The 22,188-nt window shown below is 38.7% G+C and overlaps 1 protein-coding gene across 1 annotated transcript in view; it reads right to left on the bottom strand.

Moving 5' to 3' along the window:
• The window catches only part of LOC128659590 (anion exchange transporter-like), a 187,980-nt gene extending 166,136 nt beyond the window's left edge, over window positions 1-21,844 (bottom strand). The window contains exon 1 of the mRNA XM_053713177.1: window positions 21,638-21,844. Within this exon, the coding sequence (XP_053569152.1) occupies window positions 21,638-21,833 (196 nt within the window). The 5' untranslated portion in view covers window positions 21,834-21,844. The remainder of the gene's footprint in view (window positions 1-21,637) is intronic.
• Between the last annotated feature and the right edge of the window lie 344 nt (window positions 21,845-22,188).

Here is a 22,188-nt window from a genome sequence, read left to right as displayed (position 1 = left end):
CATTATTTTTTTCATATGGATAAATATTTAAAGGGACAGTCTAGTCCAAAATAAACTTTCATGATTCAGATAGAGCATGTAATTTTAAACAATTTTCCAATTTACTTTTATCACCAATTTTGCTTTGTTCTCTTGGTATTCTTAGTTGAAAGCTTAACCTAGGAGGTTCATATGCTAATGTCTTAGACCTTGAAGGCCACCTCTTTTCAGAATGCATTTTAACAGTTTTTCACCACTAGAGGGTGTTAGTTCATGTTTTTCATACAGGTAACACTGTGCTCATGCACATGAAGTTATCTGGGAGCAGTCACTGATTGGCTAAACTGCAAGTCTGTCAAAAGAACTGAAATAAAGGGGCAGTTTGCAGAGGCTTAGATACAAGATAATCACAGAGGTTAAAAGTATATTAATATAACTGTGTTAGTTATGCAAAACTGGGAAATGGGTAATAAAGGGATTATCTATCTTTTAAAACAATAAAAAATTCTGGTGTAGACTGTCCCTTTAAATAAAAATAAGTCACCTAAAATGGCCACGAAAAGTCACACACAAGATAAGCAAAATAAATCCACTTTAGGCACAATTGAGGATTTAAATGAAGAAAGCATACCTCAAAATATCACTAATTTGGAACTATTAAAGTGAAGGTAAACTTTGGTGAATGAAAGTCCGTTTTTTAAAAATACTATTAAAAACAGGGGCACTTTCATTCATCAAAGTTTACAAAGCAGCCATTTTGTTAAAAAAAAAATTCCTTTTTTTCTTTTCATAGCCAGAGCAGCTTCCCCCACCTAGAGATCCTTTATTCACACGTCAGCAATGACTAATCCGGCTTCCTCCAATCACAGCATGGCCTCAGGCAATTACAAAAAGGGGGGAATTTAATAATGGCACTATTACAGGCGTACCCCACTCTATTGGATATTTGTTATCTATTGTGTGAAGACCAGATATGGTCCCACACTAATATTGCTTAATATTGGTGGGTTGGTGCTTATGCATAAAATTGATATGAACTACAAAATTGTGGAACTAGAAGTGTTCCACCAGACAGTATGCACATATAGCACTCTAATGCCCAGACTCAGATGGTGCTTGGCGGGATTCGTTAAAATATAACCTTTATTGCTAACATTTAAAATAGGTTTAACAACATACAACATATAACAAACACATTCTATTGTTAAAATTAGCACGGAGATATAGAACCTGATAATAAGTCCAGCTGTGCTATGTATATAATACTATCGCCTTTATTACAAGGTAGCACAGTTTATGTGTATATCAAGGTCACATACCCTATAACTATATTCCCAGCAGGAACGGTATCATTTAGTAAAGAATATATAGTAATTGTACGTCCTCTGGGATAACATAGAGTAATCCTATATAATAAAAGACAAGAGTTTGTCTGAAGCCGTCATGCGCAGTTCAGACAAACTCTTGCTGATCGCACGCGCACCCACCCGGCAGCAGCGCGAGGACCCGGCAGCTCAGCTGAAACACAGAGGCGCGCGAGGACCCGGCAGCTCAGCTGAAACACAGAGGCGCGCCAGGACGAGAGAGATAGAGAGATAGAGAGATAGAGAGATAGATAGAGAGAGAGAGAGAGAGAGAGAGAGAGAGAGAGAGAGAGAGAGAGAGAGAGAGAGAGAGAGAATTATATTTTAAATATAACACAACACGGCCCGTGTTAACGGGCTTTAGGACTAGTAATTTATAAAACGTTCTTGTCCAACTACCACATGTCACTGAAGGTTTAATATATCTGTGTAATTATCTGATTTGATCTTATAGGGTGCTTTACTGTGGTGTGCCCACAGTGTACATTATGTTGAGTGATTACAACTTGTATGCTGACTATCCAGCTGTATAGAATAGTCACAGTTAATCGTAATTAGGTAATATACTGTACCCAACTGTGTTATATAGAGATATTAATTCATATATAGCCGCTGAGTAGTACATTAGTCCAATAAAGATTTTTTGAGTGCTGTAATTATATTATCCACAGTATTGTCCTCAGTAAGGTTCTATGGATATTCTAGTTGGATTGTATATTACATAGTGGTCACATAATGCAACACTTGTTACCCTATTAAATTCTTTGATTCTATTTTGTTGCAAAATGTCACTACGTCTTAAAGCGATATCAATACAGCTGCATAAGGGGAAAATTATTCACCCAACTTGTAATCGTCACCACCTATATGTGTGTCAATATTTGTTATCGTATAGTATAGACAGCTTCTATATATTCCGCTAGTAAAAATACCCCAACTAATAAATGGAAGCTAGAAATTGTACTAATTATGGCCAGACTGTACTGTAAGTACTCATAGTATTCATTAATACGTAATTATTAACAATTTCTATTGTGTTCAAGAGCTTCCACAAGCTGGTCTATGTGCAGTTATACGTTGCAACTGTTACACATAAGTGCCGTAACACTACCTAGCAGTATGTATCTATGCCCCTAATTGAATTTACGTTATTCCTCTAAGTAATAGAGTTACAGTGTGTACTTGGTTATATCAGGTGCTGTTATTCAGCCCACTATCACTGTTAATTAGTATAATCCCTATAACATGTGGTAACTAGTATTCTATGGAATTACAACAGTACGGCTCGGTATTAAGCCTGTAGCTATATAATAAATGTTACCAGGTTTAGTTCTGTTAAAAAGGATCAGAAAGCTGAGATTGCAATTCTGACCGATAAGTGCTGTCACTTAAAGGGGCAGTAAACACCAGAATTGTTGTTGCTTAAAAAGGTAGATAATCCCTTTATTACCCATTCCCCAATTTTGCATAACTAACACAGTTATTATAATACTAGTCCTAAAGCCCGTTCACACGGGCCATTTTTTGCAGTACAGTGGTCCCACCCCTTGCGTTCTCTCCCTCCCACTCTTTTGCTTTCTCTCTCTCCCCCCTCTCTTTTGCGCTCTCTCTACCCCCCTCTTTTGAGCTCTCTCTCTCCCCCCTCTCTTTTGCGCTCTCTCTTTCCCCCCTCTCTTTTGCACTCTCTCTCTCCCCCCTCTTTTGCGCTCTCTCTCTCCCTCTCTCCCCTCTCTCTCTCTATCTCCCCTCTCTCTTTCTCTCTCCCTCTCTCTTTCTCTCTCCCCTCTCTCTCTCTCTATCTCCCCCCTCTCTCTCTCTCTCCCCCTCCATCTCTCTTTCCCCTCTCTCTCTCTCTCAACCTCTCTCTCCTCTCTCTCTCTCACCCCTCTCTCTCCTCTCTCTATCTCCCCCCTCTGTCTCTCTCTCTCTCTCTCTCCCCTATCTCTCTCTCTTCCCTCTCTCTCCCCCCTCTCTCTCTCTCTCTCTATCTCCCCCCTCTGTCCCTCTCTCTCTCCCCCCCTCTCTCTCTCTTTCTCGCTCTCTCTCCCCTCTCTCGCTCTCTCTCCCCCTCTCTTTCTCTCTCCCCTCTCTCGCTCTCTCTCCCCCTCTCTTTCTCTCTCCTCTCTCTCTCTCTCCCCCCCCTCTCTCTCTCTCTCTCCACTTTCTCTCTCCTCTATCTCTCTCCTCTCTCTCTCCCCCCTCTCTCTCCCCCCTTTTTCTCTCTCCTCTCTCTCTCTCCCTCCTCTCTCTCCCCTCTCTCTCTCCATTTCCCCCCTCTGTCTCTCTCTCTCCTCTCTCTCTCCTCTCTCTCTCTCTCTCCCCCCCCCCTCTCTCTCTCTCCCCTCTGTCTCTCTCTCTTCCTCTCTCTCTCTCCCCCCTCTGTCTCTCTCTCTCCCCCCCTCTCTCTCTCTCTCCCCTCTCTCTCTATCTCCCCCCTCTGTCTCTCTCTCTCTCTTCCCTCTCTCTCTCTCCCCTCTCTCTCTCTCTCCCCCCCTCTCTCTCTCCTCTCTCTCTATCTCCCCCCTCTGTCCCTCTCTCTCTCCCCCCTCTCTCCCCCCCTCTCTCTCTCTCCCCTCTCTCTCTTTCTCTTTCCTCTCTCTCTCTCTCCCCTCTCTCTCTCCTCTCTCTCTCCTTTCTCTCTCCCCTCTCTCTCCCCTTTCTCTCTCCCCTCTCTTTTTCTCTCTCTTTCTCCCCTCTCTTTTTCTCTCTCTCCCCTCTCTTTTGCTCTCTCTCTCCCCCCTCTCTATTGCTCTCTCTCTCTTCCCCCTCTCGTTTGCTCTCTCTCTCCTCTCGTTTGCTCTCTCCCCCTCTCTTTTGTGCTCTCTCCCCCCTCTTTTTGTGCTCTCTCCCCCTCTCTTTTGTGCTCTCTCCCCCCCTCTTTCCTCTCTTTTGTGCTCTCTCCCCTCTCTCTTTTGTGCTCTCTCCCCTCTCTCTTTTGTGCTCTGTCCCCCCTCTCTTTTGTGCTGTCCCCCCTCTCTTTTGTGCTCTCTCCCCCCTCTCTTTTGTGCTCTCTCCCCCCTCTCTTTTGTGCTCTCTCCCCCCTCTCTTTTGTGCTCTCTCCCCCTCTCCCCTCTCTCTTTTGTGCTCTCTCCCCCCTCTCTCTTGTGCTCTCTCCCCCCCTCTCTTTTGTGTCTCTCCCTCTCTTTATCCCCCCTCTTCTGCTGCTCTCTCTATTCCCCTTTTTAGAGCTCTCAGTCTCTGGCACTTACTGCTACAGTCGGCATCTGGCCCTGCCCGCGTCACGCCCGACCACGCCCGCGAAATGCCCGGCCACACCCGCGTCACGCCCGGTCACACCCGAGACGCACCCGGCCGGCCACGCCCACTCCACTCCACACACAAAGCCAGAAGGAGCCGCCGAGGAGGTCAGTTGGAAGGCCAGGTGTGTTTGTCCTTGCGCGCAGTCTCTACTGCGCATGACAGCTTCGGACAAACACACTTGGCCTTTTATTATATAGGATACTTTTTACCTCTGTGATTACCTTGTATCTAAGCCTCTGCAAACTGCCCCCTTATTTCAGTTCTTTTGACAGACTTGCATTTTTAGCCAATCAGTGCTTGCTCTTAGGAGCTTCACGTGCCGGAGCTCAATGTTATCTATATGAAACACATGAACTAACGCCCTCTAATGGTGAAACACTGTCAAAATGTTTTCAGATTAGAGGCAGTTTTCAAGGTCTAAGAAATTAGCACATGAACCTCCTAGATTTAGCTTTCAACTAAGAATACCAAGAGAACAAAGCAAAATTGGTAATAAAAGTAAATTTGAAAGTTGTTTAAAATTACATGCCCTATTTAAATCATGAAAGATTTTTTTTTTTTACTTTACTGTCCCTTTAACCAGTTATTTACCACTGAACGTGCACTTGGATTTAAATAGTTAATCTGAGCGATAGGGTTTCAGCGTGAGTTCCCGAACATCAAATGCTGCTTCCAGCCCACTGTCACTGTTTGACTGATACAGAGCCCGTAACTTAGATTTAAATAGTAGTTCTAAGCGGTAGGGCTTCAGCGTAAGTTCACTAACATCAAATGCTGCTTACAGCCCGTTATCACTGTTAGCTTGCACTGAGCCCCGTAACCTGCATTAACAAGCGTTATGTGAAATTATACTAATACGTTATGATAATTACAGGGTATGGTAAGGTTCTAACTCAACATGTGCATTTTAAAAGCATCCTATTCACTGCTCTGACGCGTTTCACCCATCACAGGCTTTTTCAAAGGCAGCGAGCCGCCCGGTTTGAAAATATTTATGTGTTCCGTACCCGGAAAGTTCCACCTCTGTTTCGGAGATGATTGGCTTTGAGAACTGTCACTCAAAATGGACTCAACATTATTAAGGTGGTGTATACCTATCATTATTGGATATATTTTGATACAATATTATAATAATAGGTTCTATTGACATTCCGTTATATCAGCCCTAATCATGTTGATATATTGCGTGTTGATGCACATCGCTCCTTCCTTTATCCGATGTTATGAAATTTCTGTACATTATTCTTTTTATTTTACAAATTAGGACAATTTATGCTCTGATCATTCCATCTAAAGATGTTTGATAGTTCCCCTAATATTATGCTGATAAAATAAACCAGTTTATTGAACGGTTTGTAAATGAATTATATTATTCAAATATTACTGTGTGTTAATCTCAAAATTAGATTATTAAAGTTGTCTATAATTTAATATCTTAGATCTCCCAAGTATGATATGAACATATTGAGTACTTTATGAACTCTATACTTATTATTTTGATTACTAATATACACTGTTGTTAAATTTAATGTATTCTGGTTATCTATAAACTGATCTTTCCAGTTTAAGATAATTTGTTGTCCCATAAGTGTTGTATTTATTAAGCAATATTTAAACATGGTTATCATTTTACTTTTGAAATGAGTACTACTGTATGCTATTCTTAAAGATGGCTTGATCAAGTAATGAAATATTGTAATGATTTTCTAGTGTTGCATATTATCTTATTTGTATCCTCCATAGTCAATACTTACTAGTTGAAATCTTCCATATAACACTAGATATATAATCCAATGCTCTATATCAAGGAGAAAAGGAAGGAGAGAAAAAAGGGGGGGGGGCTCAATCCTGATTGGATCAGTCAATAGGATTGAACTTAAATCCTATTGGCTGATTGCATCAGCCAATAGGATTTTTTCTACCTTAATTCCGATTGGCTGATAGAAATCTATCAGCCAATCGGAATTGAAGGGACGCCATCTTGGATGACATCACTTAAAGGTACCTTCATTCAACAAGAAGACGTCGTCAGAAGAGGATGCTCCACGTCGGATGTCTTGAAGATGGACCCGCTCCGCGCCGGATGGATGAAGATAGAAGATGCCATCTGGATGAAGACTTCTGCCCGTCTGGAGGACCACTTCTGCCCATCTGGAGGACCACTTCTGCCGGATTTGTTGAGGACTTCGGCCCAGTTGGGTGAAGAATTCTCACGGTAAGGTGATCTTCAAGGGGTCAGTGTTAGGTTTTTTAAGGGGGTATTGGGTGGGTTTTAGAGTAGGGTTGGTTGTGTGGGTGGTGGGTTTTAATGTTGGAGGGGGGTTTGTAATTTTTTTTTACAGGTAAAAGAGCTGATTACTTTGGGGCAATGCCCCGCAAAAGGCCCTTTTTAGGGCTATTTGTAATTTAGTGTAGAGTAGGGCTTTTTTATTTTGGGGGGGCTTTTTTATTTTGTTAGGGGGTTTAGATTAGGTGTAATTAGTTTACAAATCTTGTAATTTGTTTATTATTTTGTGTAATTTAGTGTTTGTTTTTTTTGTACATTAGATAATTTTATTTAATTGTATTTAATTGTATTTAGTTTAGGGAATTTATTTAATTATAGTGTAGTGTTAGGTGTAATTGTAACTTAGGTTAGGTTTTATTTTACAGGTCAATTTGTCTTTATTTTAACTAGGAAGTTATTAAATAGTTAATGACTATTTAATAACTATTGTACCTAGTTAAAATAAATACAAACTTGCCTGTAAAATAAAAATAAACCCTAAGATAGCTACAATGTAACTATTAGTTATATTGTAGCTAGCTTAGGGTTTATTTTATAGGTAAGTATTTAGTTTTAAATAGCAATAATTTATTTAATGCTAGGAATATTTATTTAGATTTATTTAAAGTATATTTAAGTTAGTAGGTGTTAGGGTTAGGGTTAGACTTAGGTTTAGGGGTTAATAAATTTAATATAGTAGCGGCGGTGTAGGGGGGGCAGATTAGGGGTTAATAAGTGTAATGTAGGTGGTGGCGGTGTAGGGGTGGTAAATTAGGGGTTAATAAGTATAATGTAGATGGCGGCAGTGTAGGGAGCGGCAGATTAGGGGTTAAGAAGTATAATGTAGGTGGCGGCGGTGTAGGGGGCAGCAGATTAGAGGTTAAGAAGTATAATGTAGGTGGCAGTGGGCTCCGTGAGCGGCGGTTTAGGGGTTAAACACTTTGTTTAGTTGCGGCGGGGTCCATGAGCGGCGGTTTAGGGATTAATACATTTATTAGAGTTGCGGTGGGCTCCGGGAGCGGCAGTATAGGGGGTAAACAGTATAGTATAGTGTGGGTGTTTAGTGACAGGGTACCAATAAAGCTGTGAAAAAGCCGAAGAGCAGCGAGATCGATGACTGTTAGTTAACAACAGTCTGCTGCTCATCGCCCAGTACTTGGTGCATGGCTTTTTGACAGCTTTTTTGGTAACTTTGGAGAACGTATTCAGGTCCGCGGCCACGATGTTAGGCGATCTTAGGTGAGCGTATTGGTGCCGTTGAATGCAAATAAGTTGACGGCTTGATAAGTAGATGCCAGAAAGTGAACTCCCTGTGAAATATTAATTTCATAAGTTTAAAATAGTATTAAACATTTTATGGTTAAATATTTTAATCCTACTTATTTTTTGCATAAAATACAAGATGATGCAAAACATAAAATTTTACCTTCTGATATAACCTAGTAGATGAGGTTGAAAGAAGACAGAAGTTAATTGAGTTCAACCTATAACCTTTAACAATAAATAAGATGTCAATTGAATTTAAATTAATACAATTAGAAAGTCAACGTATCCAAAAATGTAGTATTGTAAGACAGTAAACAAATTCTAAATATAGAGCCATAAAGGGTTTGATTTCAATGTATGCGGTCACAAAATTCCATCAGTTTTACATTCTATTTGATGAAATTTTGCCATTATGGGGGTATTAAAAAAAAAAAAAAAAAAAGATTTTCTAGTACTCGGGTAATGAAAAATAAAAACAACATCTGATTTATTTAAGTACCTTATAGAAAAATATTGAAATTTATGTTTACAAGGATTAAAATTAGTTTCAACACAGGGATGTGAAATGGCAGAGGAGTGAATAGGTTAACGTATGTACAAGGGAAGAATTGCTCAAATCTAATACGCAGTAAAATCCTACAGTAAAAATACATGAAATGTTCACTTTTGCTGTTTTTAGAATGCAGTCATGCTGATCCAGATCTGCTAAACTATAAAAATTCCTCAACTCACAGTTAAAAACACTTGCACTTTCCAGCAAATCAAATCTATTTCCTGCTGACGAGAACCAATGAGTTTTTAACAGCTATCCAGAAGTGGTTTTGGTTTTGCACTACCTACCGCATAAGGGTATCACTGTGGTTAAAGGGATAGGAAACCCAAAATTGTTATTTCATGATTCAGAGAGAGCATGCTATTTTAAACAACTTTCTAATTTATCTATCATCAATATTTCTTCGTTCTTTTGGTATCTTTTGTTGAAAAGCAGGGATTTATGCCTAGTAGCACTATATGGAAGCAGATTTGCAAGAATGTTATCCATTTGCAAGAGCACTAGATGGCAGCACTATTTCCTGCCATGTAATGCTCCAGATGCCTATCTAGGTATCTTCAACACAGAATAGCATGAGAATAAAGCAAATTTGATAATACAAGTAAATTGGTATTTGCTCTGTCTGTCGTTTTTTTCATGTCCCTTTAAACACATTACTGTAAGCAAAAAGCATAAGGCAATGTATATCTAGTTTGCATATCTTACCCAGAGTTCTCTGGTGCATTAGTAACATTGTATACAGAGTATTTCTGGGGGAAAGCAAGTGGGAATACTTGCCTAAATTTGCTATTGTCTCTTTACATTCATTCATTATGGCTTTTACTTTCATAAAATGGAGGATTTTAATCTCTTACTTTTATCTCCACTATAACTTAAATTAATTTTGCTTTTGCCCTGGAAATGAACTTCACTTAGCAGCAAATCAAACCTGTCTCCTGCTGCTGAGAACTTTTTAGTTCCCTGCAACAGAGTGGTTTGACCCAAGACCTGCACTACAGCCTTGTACCAAAATCCCCTTGTAGGTTGGAGGTGTCAGCACAACCTGGGTGTGTTTAGGAGGGAAGGTGATCCTCACAGAAAAGGATGGCAAGCTCAATGGTTTACACGTCGGCTTAGGTGCTTAGGAATGGCTTTCGTGTGGAGGTGAAAGAGGAAGAAATATTGAGGGTGAATCTAAAATGCACTGTTGTGGACATCTTGGAAGGGTTTTTTGAGATCCAGAGATGGTGTGTGTTCTTCCTACAAGACAACCCACCAAGAGGAATTTACAGTTTGACTCTGATTGATAAATATGTGTGTCAGCAATTGTACTGTATGTACAAAGACAATAAAGATAACACTTTATTGAAAGGTGTGGCCATTATGTCTATTGCAAAGAATGTTGAGAGGCCTTTGACTGTCATGATGTACAACTGTTTTGTTGACACTAAAGAAATTACTTTCTTAAAAAAGAATTGTACTCATATCAGGTTTACCCACAAGATGGTAAACGTGTTTGGGATATGGAATGGGAAAAGGAGGTTCATAGTAACTCTTAAGATGGGCCCTAATGGTTTTGGAGGACTGGCTTATCCTTTCCTTCTAGCTTCCCAATTGGCAGAAGAATTGGCCAAGAGCTGGAGCTCCTGAAGCTTCGGGCATCTGCCGCATATGGAGCCAGAGCGCGATCGGAGCGCTGGCGGGAGTTGTGGGCGGGAGGCGGGTGGCGAGTGGGAGCACCCTACTCTACAGAAATTAAAGGAACAGGGAGGGATGGGGCAGCTACACTACAGAAAAAGGGTTTGGGGGTGCGGGGGGTGGTGGGACCACTACACTACAGAAAAAAAGGGAGTTATAGGTACTGGCAGACAGCTGCTAGTACCAAAGATGGCGGCAATAGTTAGAGGGGGGTTTAGAGAGCTGTTTGAATTAATTTTGCTTTTGCCCTGGAAATGAACTTCACTTAGCAGCAAATCAAACCTGTCTCCTGCTGCTGAGAACTTTTTAGTTCCCTGCAACAGAGTGGTTTGACCCAAGACCTGCACTACAGCCTTGTACCAAAATCCCCTTGTAGGTTGGAGGTGTCAGCACAACCTGGGTGTGTTTAGGAGGGAAGGTGATCCTCACAGAAAAGGATGGCAAGCTCAATGGTTTACACGTCGGCTTAGGTGCTTAGGAATGGCTTTCGTGTGGAGGTGAAAGAGGAAGAAATATTGAGGGTGAATCTAAAATGCACTGTTGTGGACATCTTGGAAGGGTTTTTTGAGATCCAGAGATGGTGTGTGTTCTTCCTACAAGACAACCCACCAAGAGGAATTTACAGTTTGACTCTGATTGATAAATATGTGTGTCAGCAATTGTACTGTATGTACAAAGACAATAAAGATAACACTTTATTGAAAGGTGTGGCCATTATGTCTATTGCAAAGAATGTTGAGAGGCCTTTGACTGTCATGATGTACAACTGTTTTGTTGACACTAAAGAAATTACTTTCTTAAAAAAGAATTGTACTCATATCAGGTTTACCCACAAGATGGTAAACGTGTTTGGGATATGGAATGGGAAAAGGAGGTTCATAGTAACTCTTAAGATGGGCCCTAATGGTTTTGGAGGACTGGCTTATCCTTTCCTTCTAGCTTCCAAATTGGCAGAAGAATTGGCCAAGAGCTGGAGCTCCTGAAGCTTCGGGCATCTGCCGCATATGGAGCCAGAGCGCGATCGGAGCGCTGGCGGGAGTTGTGGGCGGGAGGCGGGTGGCGAGTGGGAGCACCCTACTCTACAGAAATTAAAGGAACAGGGAGGGATGGGGCAGCTACACTACAGAAAAAGGGTTTGGGGGTGCGGGGGGTGGTGGGACCACTACACTACAGAAAAAAAGGGAGTTATAGGTACTGGCAGACAGCTGCTAGTACCAAAGATGGCGGCAATAGTTAGAGGGGGGTTTAGAGAGCTGTTTGAGGGGGGATCAGGGACAGAGGGATAGGGACAGAAGGAGAGGAAGAGAGACAAAGGGATAAGTACAGAGGGATAGGGACAGAGGTATAGGGACAGGGATAGAGGGATAGGGACAGGGATTGAGGAATAGGGATAGAGGAGCAGGGGAAGAGGGATAGGGACAAAGGAATAGGGACAGAGGAATAGGGATAGAGGGATGGGGATAGGTGGATAGAAGGATAGGTATATTTATTTCATTAAACATTTTGGTCTGTGTACACGGGCTTTACCACTTATATATATATATATATATATATATATATATATATAGAGAGAGAGAGAGAGAGAGAGAGAGAGAGAGAGAGAGAGAGAGAGAGAGAGAGAGACAGAAAGGTTATCAGCGCTAGAAGTGTATGAGTATACTGTTGGTCTTAATATATGTTCCCATCCACTACCCAGAATATATATATTTACAAGACACTTGCAAGTTATGTTATGTAGTGAACAGTCTCATAGATTTAAGGATGGTTAGTCTATGGATGTATAATGTTCCTTATGTCCACAGTGCTAGTTCCTGTGTGCTGTATAAGTTTGGCAGCCCGTCTGTAAGAAAGAAATGTCCCTCGCAGGGCGAGGTTCCTCTTAAAGATCTGAAAGGTATGAAAAAACAGGCGCCAGAGGGCACACTTCGTGTAATACGTTCAAATATTTTGCATTTATATAACAGTGGGGGAAAATCCACGCTCACCTGGTATACCCTCAAGATATGAGGTATTTTAAGGCACTTGTGTTAGTGTACTTTCACTCCTCAGCAATCCTCTCACTTGTCCACGTGTCCTCAGTGGTTCCTTGGCTTCTTCGTATAGTCCCAAGTAACAAGGATATACCTCCAAGTATGTGGTATGGGGGTGAGAGGGGGAGTGTATTTATGTGTTATATTAATACACTACTAACACAAAGATAGAGTAAAACCAGGTTATAATTATAATTATATAATTTTTATTATTTTTTGTTCACAATATGACTTGGGTTTAAGTGATATGTTTAAGCACATAACGATCCGTAAATGCTAAAATCCATTTGCCCACTTGTAGAATGGCGATTGAGGGGCCAAAAGGAGGCTAACTAGCCTCAGCCATACGCATAAATAGATCTAGGTTGGGGGGCGGCCCATACCTCTGATGAAGTAACCCATTGGTTATGAAACGCGTAAGGCTCCGCCCCCCGCCGCACGTCACGCACGTTACGATACTGCACACAGTGCAGACAGTCTCTATACGGAGCTGCATAAGGATTTTGGGTATTGACCTATTTACTATAGCGCAACGGCCTGAAACGGATCCTTAAGTGCTCCATAGTTATATACTGAATTATTAGAGCAAATTAGCCAGCCCGGTTTTCGTATCCAGAACGTTGGAACATATACTTGGTCTGGCTACGGCTCTTTAGTTACATATTATTGTCGCTGGACTTTATCTGCTCACCTACCACAAACTATAGTGGGCTATATATATTTTATATTTCACATATTATTGTTATTGTTATTGTTTATTAAAACCTGGTTTTACTCTATCTTTGTGTTAGTAGTGTATTAATATAACACATAAATACACTCCCCCTCTCACCCCCATACCACATACTTGGAGGTATATCCTTGTTACTTGGGACTATACGAAGAAGCCAAGGAACCACTGAGGACATGTGGACAAGTGAGAGGATTGCTGAGGAGTGAAAGTACACTAACACAAGTGCCATAAAATACCTCATATCTTGAGAGTATACCAGGTGAGCGTGGATTTTCCCCCACTGTTATATAAATGCAAAATATTTGAACGTATTACACGAAGTGTGCCCTCTGGTGCCTGTTTTTTCATACCTTTCATATATATATATATATATATATATATATATATATATGAATACCTATTAATAAATACTTAGAACAAATTCCCCTATGTGAAGAACACTGGAATGTGAAATATTTACAGTACCTATACAGTTAAAAACTTTATTGATTATGAATATTGAATACATATGATTTTACAGGTTTTCAGCTACTTGACTGCAAAGGGCTCCAATGCACTTATATGTATATGTATATATATATATATGTCTATATTTGTATACATATGTATTTATGTGTTTATATGTGTATATTTTTAAACAAATATTTTGTTTTAGACAGTGTTATTATGAGTGTAACTGTACTTTTAAATGTATTTTTGATGTGTTTTGTAACTAACAGTTAACCAGAGCTCTGAAGTCACGATATCCCTATGCGCGTTAGATTCAATTGCACTCAAGCGAACGCGTTTACTTTTTACTCACATGCAACAGTTAGCACACCACTCGTAATATAGCCCCTAGTGAGCCAATGACAAGAGGCATGTGTTCTGAGTCAGGTTTTTTGCTCCTGTTACAAGTTGAAAGTAAAGATGATCACTTGAGTCCAATTGAAGTTAACACACGTCAGGATATTGTGACCTCAGAGCTCTGGTTTACTGTTTTGCAAAACAAAAAAGTGTCACAAAACACATAAAAAATACATTACAAAGTACAGTTACACTCATAATAACACTGATATAAATTTTTTGAAAAACATATTGCTCAAAAAAGTTATAAAGGCTTCAAGATATGAGGTCTCAGGTGTTACAAAAAAAAGGCAGGCAAAGGGCTTTAACATAGAGATACATACATATGCATGCCTAAATATGTATATGTATATATACAGTATTTATATATATATGTGTGTGTGTCTATATATGTGTACATGTGTATTTATATGTGTATATATGTATTTACAGAACATATATATACATATAAACACATAAATACGTATGTACACACATATAGACATATACAGTATATAAGTGCATTGGATCCTATTGCAATTAAGTAGATGAAAACATGTTAAACATATTTATGTTCATTTTTAATAAAAATCATACTGTGTATTTACTGTAAATATTTTACAAAGCAGAATATGTTCTAAGTATTTTTTAATAGATATTCCTATATAGATCTGTAATATATCTATACCTATATATAATCATGTGTATTTGTATGTATGTATGTATGTATGTATATATATATATATATATATATATATATATATATATATATATATATATATATATATATATATATATAATAGATATATATTTTACCAGACAAATATCATGTATTTTTGAATAAATAGAACATATTCTTCTATGTGAACAACATGTTGGGTTAGCGCCCTTGAAAATATGTGATCAGGGAGGTTTGCAGACAAGTTGGGTGTTAAAAAATGTTTACACCTTTTTGCTCCATTGACTTCTATGGGGGAATAGGTTATTGAGTGCAATATTCTAAGTTCAGCTTTTTACGTGCGTTGGGTTATTGTGCAAGCGAAAGCAGTTTACTTTTAACTTGTAATACGAGTGTAACCCGATGCGTGCGTAAAAGCTTACGTTTAGCGCAGTTAACGCTCAACAGGAGCATTAAATACCGCTCTACTTATAATCTAACCCTTAATTTGGAAGCATAGCAAAAAACAAACAAAAAAAAACAAATTTTGCATTTTTCTACTTCCCAGCAAGTCCACACTGCTACTGTCTCTCTGACATTAAAGGGATACTAAACCCAAAATTTTGCTTTCATGATTCAGATAGAGCATGCAATTTTAAGCAACTTTCTAATTTACTCCTATTATCAATGTTTCTCAGTTCTCTTGCTATCTTTATTTAAAAAGCAGGAATGTGATGCATAGGTTGAGAACCTGGGTTATGCTTGCTTATTCGTGGGTAAATGTAAGCCTCCAATAAGCAAGTGCTATACATGGTGCTGAACCTAAAATGGGCTGGTGTTCTGTTGAGAACTCCAATACATTGAAAACTCCAATCTGATGTCATGTCCGGTATTTCCATACATCTGATTAGTCCGTGTCCAGTGAGTGACAGGATTCACAACCAATCAGATAGGCCCTGTAATCGACTATCGTCACTATCTATTTTGCCTCCGTCTAGGGGATTCAAGGGGGGCAAGCCCCCCTTGTAAACCTCATTCCCCAAGGTTTACTTGGGGTGTATGCCAAAGGGTCTGCAGTGGCCCCCCGGACAGAGGCAAAACAGATATTATAATAAAAGAGTCACCGGAAGTGACGTCAGATTGGAATTTTTTACGAATTGGAGTTCTCGACAGAACACTGGCTGCTATGATTTACATTCCTGCTTTTAAAATAAAGATAGCAAGAGAACAAAGAAAAATTGATAATAGGAGTAAATTAGAAAGTTGCTTAAAATTTCATGCTCATGTCTGAATCATGAAATAAAAAAAATTGGGTTCAGTGTCCCTTTAATAGTACACAGTGATGTGATTGTGTTTCATCATTCTTCCTCTTCATAGATTTAGAAAGAAACAATATACAAAACAATACACTAAGCACACTTTGTTACACTTTTTGGCCTTTAAACAATATAACTATGCAGCATTTCTAAATCTGTGTTTGTTTTCTTTTTCTTACCATAATAATATTGTTATTAGCAAAACTATGATTAGAGATTGTTGTTTAAAACGTTAAAGTGTTCTTTTGATTTGTAAACTAGTTTGACAAAATATAGTATTCTAAGACAAGAATGTCAGGTCAATGTATACCAATATTTTACTTAGTTAAAGGGACAGTCTATAATATAATGTTTATTGTTTTAAAAGATAGATAATCCATTTATTAACTATTCCCCAGTATTTTATACTTCATGAATGAAAGTCACCCTTTATTTATTCACAAACGCTAGGATTTACCATCACTTTAAATATGTATGTTTTATAACTTTACCTGACTTATGCAGTACAAAAGTAGTATTCATAAATTAAATTATTTGGTAAAAAATTAGCAAGATTAATTTTCACTACATATTTATATTTCATTGCATAATAATAATTTATTCTATATGAACTTTAATTTTCAAAGTATTGTAACAGGACAGATCTTTGCAGTATAGTACAGTAAAGTCAAAATTCAACTTAAAGAGAGAGTGTACTCGAGAATTTGTATTGTTTAAAAATATAGATAACCCCTTTATTACCCATTCTCCAGTTTTGCATAACCAACACTATTATATTAATATACTTTTTACCTCTGTGATTACCTTGTATCTAAGCCTCTGCAGAATGCCCCCTTATTTCAGTTCTTTTGACAGACTTTCATCTTATCCAGTCACAGCTGACTCCTAGGCAACTCCACCGGAGTGAGCACAATGTTATCTATTTGGCACACATAATCAAGCGCTGTCTGGATGTAAAAAACTGTTGAATGCTTTTTTTTCTCACCACCTGGCTCCACGGTCGACAACGATGACAGTTTCCAGGTTATTTATTTATTTGTTAAAAAGTTTGGTTTAAGTTAGTTAGGTTATAGACTTAAGGAAAAAGTAAAAGGGAAAAGGTTGAGTAGAGATGGAAACACAAAGAGAGAAAGAAAAACCTTGACCATAGACATAAAAGGCCAAAAGACAGTTTTCTCAGAGTGATGTTTAGAGAATCTTGAACAAAGACTCAAAATGGCCAGAAGACAGTTCTCTTAGGTTGATGTTTAAAAAGTCAAGGATACAAATTATTTATATGTTGTGATCAGGGTTCTATTGTATTATCTGTAAAACTGCTTGTATGTGATTCCTGTCTCTCTCAACAATAAAAAAGATATTTTAAAACTGTCGAATGCACTGAGATAAGAGGCAGCCTTCAATGGCTTAGAAATTAGCATATGAGCCTATCTAGGTTTAGCTTTCAACAAAGAATACCAAGAGAACAAAGCAAATTTGATGATAAAAGTAAATTGGAAAGTTGTTTAAATTGCATGTCCTATCTGAATGATGAAATTATTAATTGACTAGACTGTCTCTTTAAATTTATTGGATAGTGTATGACATTTTAAATGTACTTTCAGTTTACTCCTATTATTTATTTTGCTTGGTTCTCTTGCTATCCTCTGATAAAGAATAATCCTAAGTGAGTTCCGGAGTGTTCATCTGGCAGGAGTGTTTGCAATAGACATGTGCGTTTCGGATCGATTCGGAAATTCGTCCGAATTCGTAAAATTCGGGATTCGGATCGATCCGAATTTCCGAATTAAAATACTGCCGAATCTACCGAATAAATCCGAATTAGTTCGGATTTATTCGGTAGATTCGGCTGGCCATGGATTACACTAGTATTGTACAGTATATTAGGTTATATCACTCTGCTATGGGTTACACCTAATATACTGTACATAATACTAGTCTAATCCCACCTAACACTTACCGAAATTCCGAATTTCCGAACCGAATCGAACCGAATTTCTTCGAATCCGAATGAATCCGAAATGAATCCGAACCGAATCGATTCAAATTTCTCCGAATTCGAATTGGTCCGAACCGAAAATTGAAAAATTCCGAATCGATTCGAACCGAACAGAACCAAATTTTTTCGCCATGCACATATCTAGTTTGCAACAATGCGCTCCTAATTTCCTTTAACCCCTTAACGAAACGACGTACAGGGTACGTCCTACAAAAAACAGTAGTTAACGACCAAGGACGTACGTCGTTAGTGTTTTCAAGCGGTGGAAGCTATCCTGATCGCTTCCAGCCGCTTTCATGTTATTGCAGTGATGCCTCGATATTGAGGCATCCTGAAATAACATTTGTTAGCCATCCAATGCAGATAGAGCCACTCTGTGGTCCTCTCTGCATCGGCCATCGATGGTCACGATCGTTGGTGGGTGGCAGCAGTTGCAGGGTGGCGGGTGGGTGGCCATCAATGGGGGAAGTGCGCCGGAGGGGGGCGGGATCAACTGCCGGGAGAGCGCACGGGTGCGCGTGAGCACGGAAGTGGGTGGGAACGCTACACTATGACACAATTTAATTTTGGTTAGGATAAGGTGGGAGAGAGGAGGGGTGAATTTTTATTTAAGGGATCTGGGGGGGTTGGTTATTGAGGGAGGGAGGGCAGCTACACTACAAAAAAAATATTTAAAAATAGAAAAAAAAACATATTTTATGGCAAACTGGGTACTGGCAGGCAGCTGCCAGTACCCAAGATGGAGCACAATAAGGTATAGGGGGAGGGTTAGAGAGCTGTTTGGGGGGGGGGATCAGGGAGGTTGGGGGCTAAGGGGGGATCCTACACAGCAAAAAAAACCTTTTATTTTAGTACTGGCAGACTTTCTGCTAGCACTTAAAGGGACATAATACTCATATGCTAAATCACTTGCAACTGATGCAGTATAACTGTAAAAAGCTGACAGGAAAATATCACCTGAGCATCGCTATGTAAAAAAGGAAGATATTTTACCTCACAATCTCCTCAGCTCAGCAGAGTAAGTAAAAAAATGAAGAAATGAACAGCAGCCAATCAGCATCAGCAGTGCTGAGGTCATGAACTCTTACTGTGATCTCATGAGATTTGACTTAACTCTCATGAGATTTCATAGTAAGCTTCCTTTACCTGATTGGTGAAATAATATGAGAGTGCACGATGCTAGTCCCTTCAGATGTCCCAGGACAAACACACTAAAATGCTGCTTAGAAATCCTTTACAATGGGAGGTGGCTACTGAGGAACTTTTGAGGTAAAATATCTTTCTTTTTTACATAGAGATGTTCAGGTGATATTTTCTAATCAGCTTTTTACAGCTATGCTGCATCACTTTCAAGTGTTTAAACATTTGGGTATTATGGCCCTTTAAGATCGCAGGGACAATTGTGGGGTGGGGGAGGGAAGAGAGCTGTTTGGGAGGGATCAGGGGGTGGGATGGGTCAGGTGAGAGGCTGATCTCTACACTAAAGCTAAAATTAACCCTGCAAGCTCCCTACAAGCTACATAATTAACCCCTTCACTGCTGGGCATAATACAAGTGAGGTGCACAGCGGAATTTAGGGGCCTTCTAATTGCCAAAAAGCAACGCCAAAGCCATATATGTCTGTTATTTCTGAACAAAGGGGATCCCAGAGAAGCATTTACAACCATTTGTGCCATAATTGCACAAGCTGTTTGTAAATAATTTCAGTGAGAAACCTAAAGTTTATGAAAAAATTTGTGAAAATGTGAACATTTTTTTTTATTTGATCGCATTTGGCAGTGAAATGGTGGCATGCAATATATTAAAATGGGCCTAGTTCAATACTTGGGGTTGTCTACTACACTACACTAAAGGTAAAATTAACCCTACAAGCTCCCTACAAGCTCCCTAATTAACCCCTTTACTGCTGGGCATAATACACATGTGGTGCGCAGCGGCATTTAGCGGCCTTCTAATTACCAAAAGTCAACGCCAAAGCCATATATGTCTGCTATTTCTGAACAAAGGGGATCCCAGAGAAGCTTTTACAACAATTTGTGCCATAATTGCACAAGCTGTTTGTAAATAATTTCAGTGAGAAACCTAAAATTGTGAAAAATGTAACGTTTTTTTTTTATTTGATCACATTTGGCGGTGAAATGGTGGCATAATATGTACCAAAATGGGCCTAGATCAATACTTGGGGTTGTCTACTACACTACACTAAAGCTAAAATTAACCCTACAAGCTCCCTGATTAACCCCTTCACTGCTGGGCATAATACATGTGTGGTGGCCAGCAGCATTTAGTGGCCATCTAATTACCGAAAAGCAACGCCAAAGCCATATAAGTCTGCTATTTCTGAACAAAGGGGATCCCAGAGAAGCATTTACAACCATTTGTGCCATAATTTCACAAGCTGTAAATAATTTAAGTGAGAATCCTAAAGTTTGTGAAAAAGTTTGTGAAAAAGTGAACTTTTTTTTTTTTTTATTGCATTTGGCGGTGAAATAGTGGCATGAAATATACCAAAATGGGCCTAGATCAATACTTTGGGTTGTCTTCTAAAAAAATATATATACATGTCAGGGGATATTCAGGGATTCCTGATAGATATCAGTGTTACAACGTAACTATCGCTAATTTTGAAAAACAAAATGGTTTGGAAATAGCAAAGTGCTACTTGTACTTATTGCCCTATAACTTACAAAAAAAGCAAATAACATATAAACAATGGGTATTTCTAAACTCAGGACAAAATTTAGAAACTATTTAGCATGGGTGTTTTTTGGTGGTTGTAGATGTGTAACAGATTTTAGGGGTCAAAGTTAGAAAAAGTGTGTTTTTTTCCATTTTTTCATCATGTTTTATAATTTTTTTTATAGTAAATTATAAGATATGATGAAAATAATGGTATCTCTAGAAAGTCCATTTAATGGTGAGAAAAGAGGTATATAATATGTGTGGGTACAGCAAATGAGTAAGAGGAAAATTACAGCTAAACACAAACACAGCAGAAATGTAAAAAAAAGCCCTAGTCCCAGACGGTCAACAAAAGGAAAAGTGCTTTGGTCACTAAGGGGTTAAAGGGACATGAAACCCAAAATGTTTCTTTCATAATTCAGATAGAGAATACAATTTATTTATTTTTTTAAGTTTCCAATTTACTTATATTATCATATTTGCTTTGTTCTCATGTTATTCTTTTTTGAAGTGATATCTAGATAGGTAGCGTGCACATGCCTGAAGCACTACATGATAGGAAATAGTGCTGCCATCTAGTGCTCTTGCTAATGTATAACATTGTTGCCAAACTGCTGCCTTATAATGTTGCAGACACGTGCACACTCTTGAACTTTCCTTCCTGCTTTTCAACAAAGGATAACAAGAAAACTAAGAACATTTGATAAATAAAAGTTCATTGGAAAGTTGTTAAAAATTGTGTTTTATCTGAATCCTGAATGAAAAATGTTGCGTTTTATAACCCTTTAAGCATACACAGGTTAACTTATCAACAAAACATATCAAGAGAACAAAGAAAATTTGATAATAAAAGTAAATAGGAAAATTAGTTACACCAGCATGCTCTATATGAATTATGAATATTTCATTTTTAACTGTGTTGTCCCTTTAAAAAGTTCAAATAATTGTATGTGATTTTAATCAACTGTGGACAGGTGTAGCAATGAACATTCTCCTTTACTGAACCAGTGTATAAATGATAGCTACAATACCTTGTACCACTTGATGAACAGCCAACATCATCCCTGCTACAGTATCAGCCAGCAGATTATCATGCAGGTTGTATTTTGGACCCCATTCTAATATGGGTAACCTTTCCTGCCACCAGAGTCTAATTTCTGAACAGCCAAGGTTAGAAACTCTCTCCCAAGGTATCTTGCAATACGTTCTCCTTTTTGACTTTACCATTGTTGTCACACAACAAGACACGAACGGAATGAAATTCCAATTAAAAAAAATAATAAATAACTATGTACGTTAAAATAAGTTTAAATGTTTCAAAAACATTTATCAGACTAGTAAAACTGAAGAAACCATCGAAGCTGGTGTTTCCTGATACTGCATTCATTACTTCCTTGCTTAAGAATGTATTCCTTTCATTTATACTGGCAGTTTAATCCAGTGGGCAGATCCGTTTGGCTGCCAGCTTTAAAGTGACATACACACGGGAAAGCTGGCTGGAACATAGCAGTGTCAATCATTTTAGTTAATTTACAGAACTATGCATATTAAGAGAAACACAAGCGCTCTACTTACAGTTTGC

Source organism: Bombina bombina, chromosome 5 (genome assembly GCF_027579735.1).
Source record: "Bombina bombina isolate aBomBom1 chromosome 5, aBomBom1.pri, whole genome shotgun sequence".
NCBI classification, from domain to species: domain Eukaryota; kingdom Metazoa; phylum Chordata; class Amphibia; order Anura; family Bombinatoridae; genus Bombina; species Bombina bombina.
Note: the sequence above shows the minus strand (reverse complement) of the source record. Positions and strands in the feature narration are given on the sequence as shown.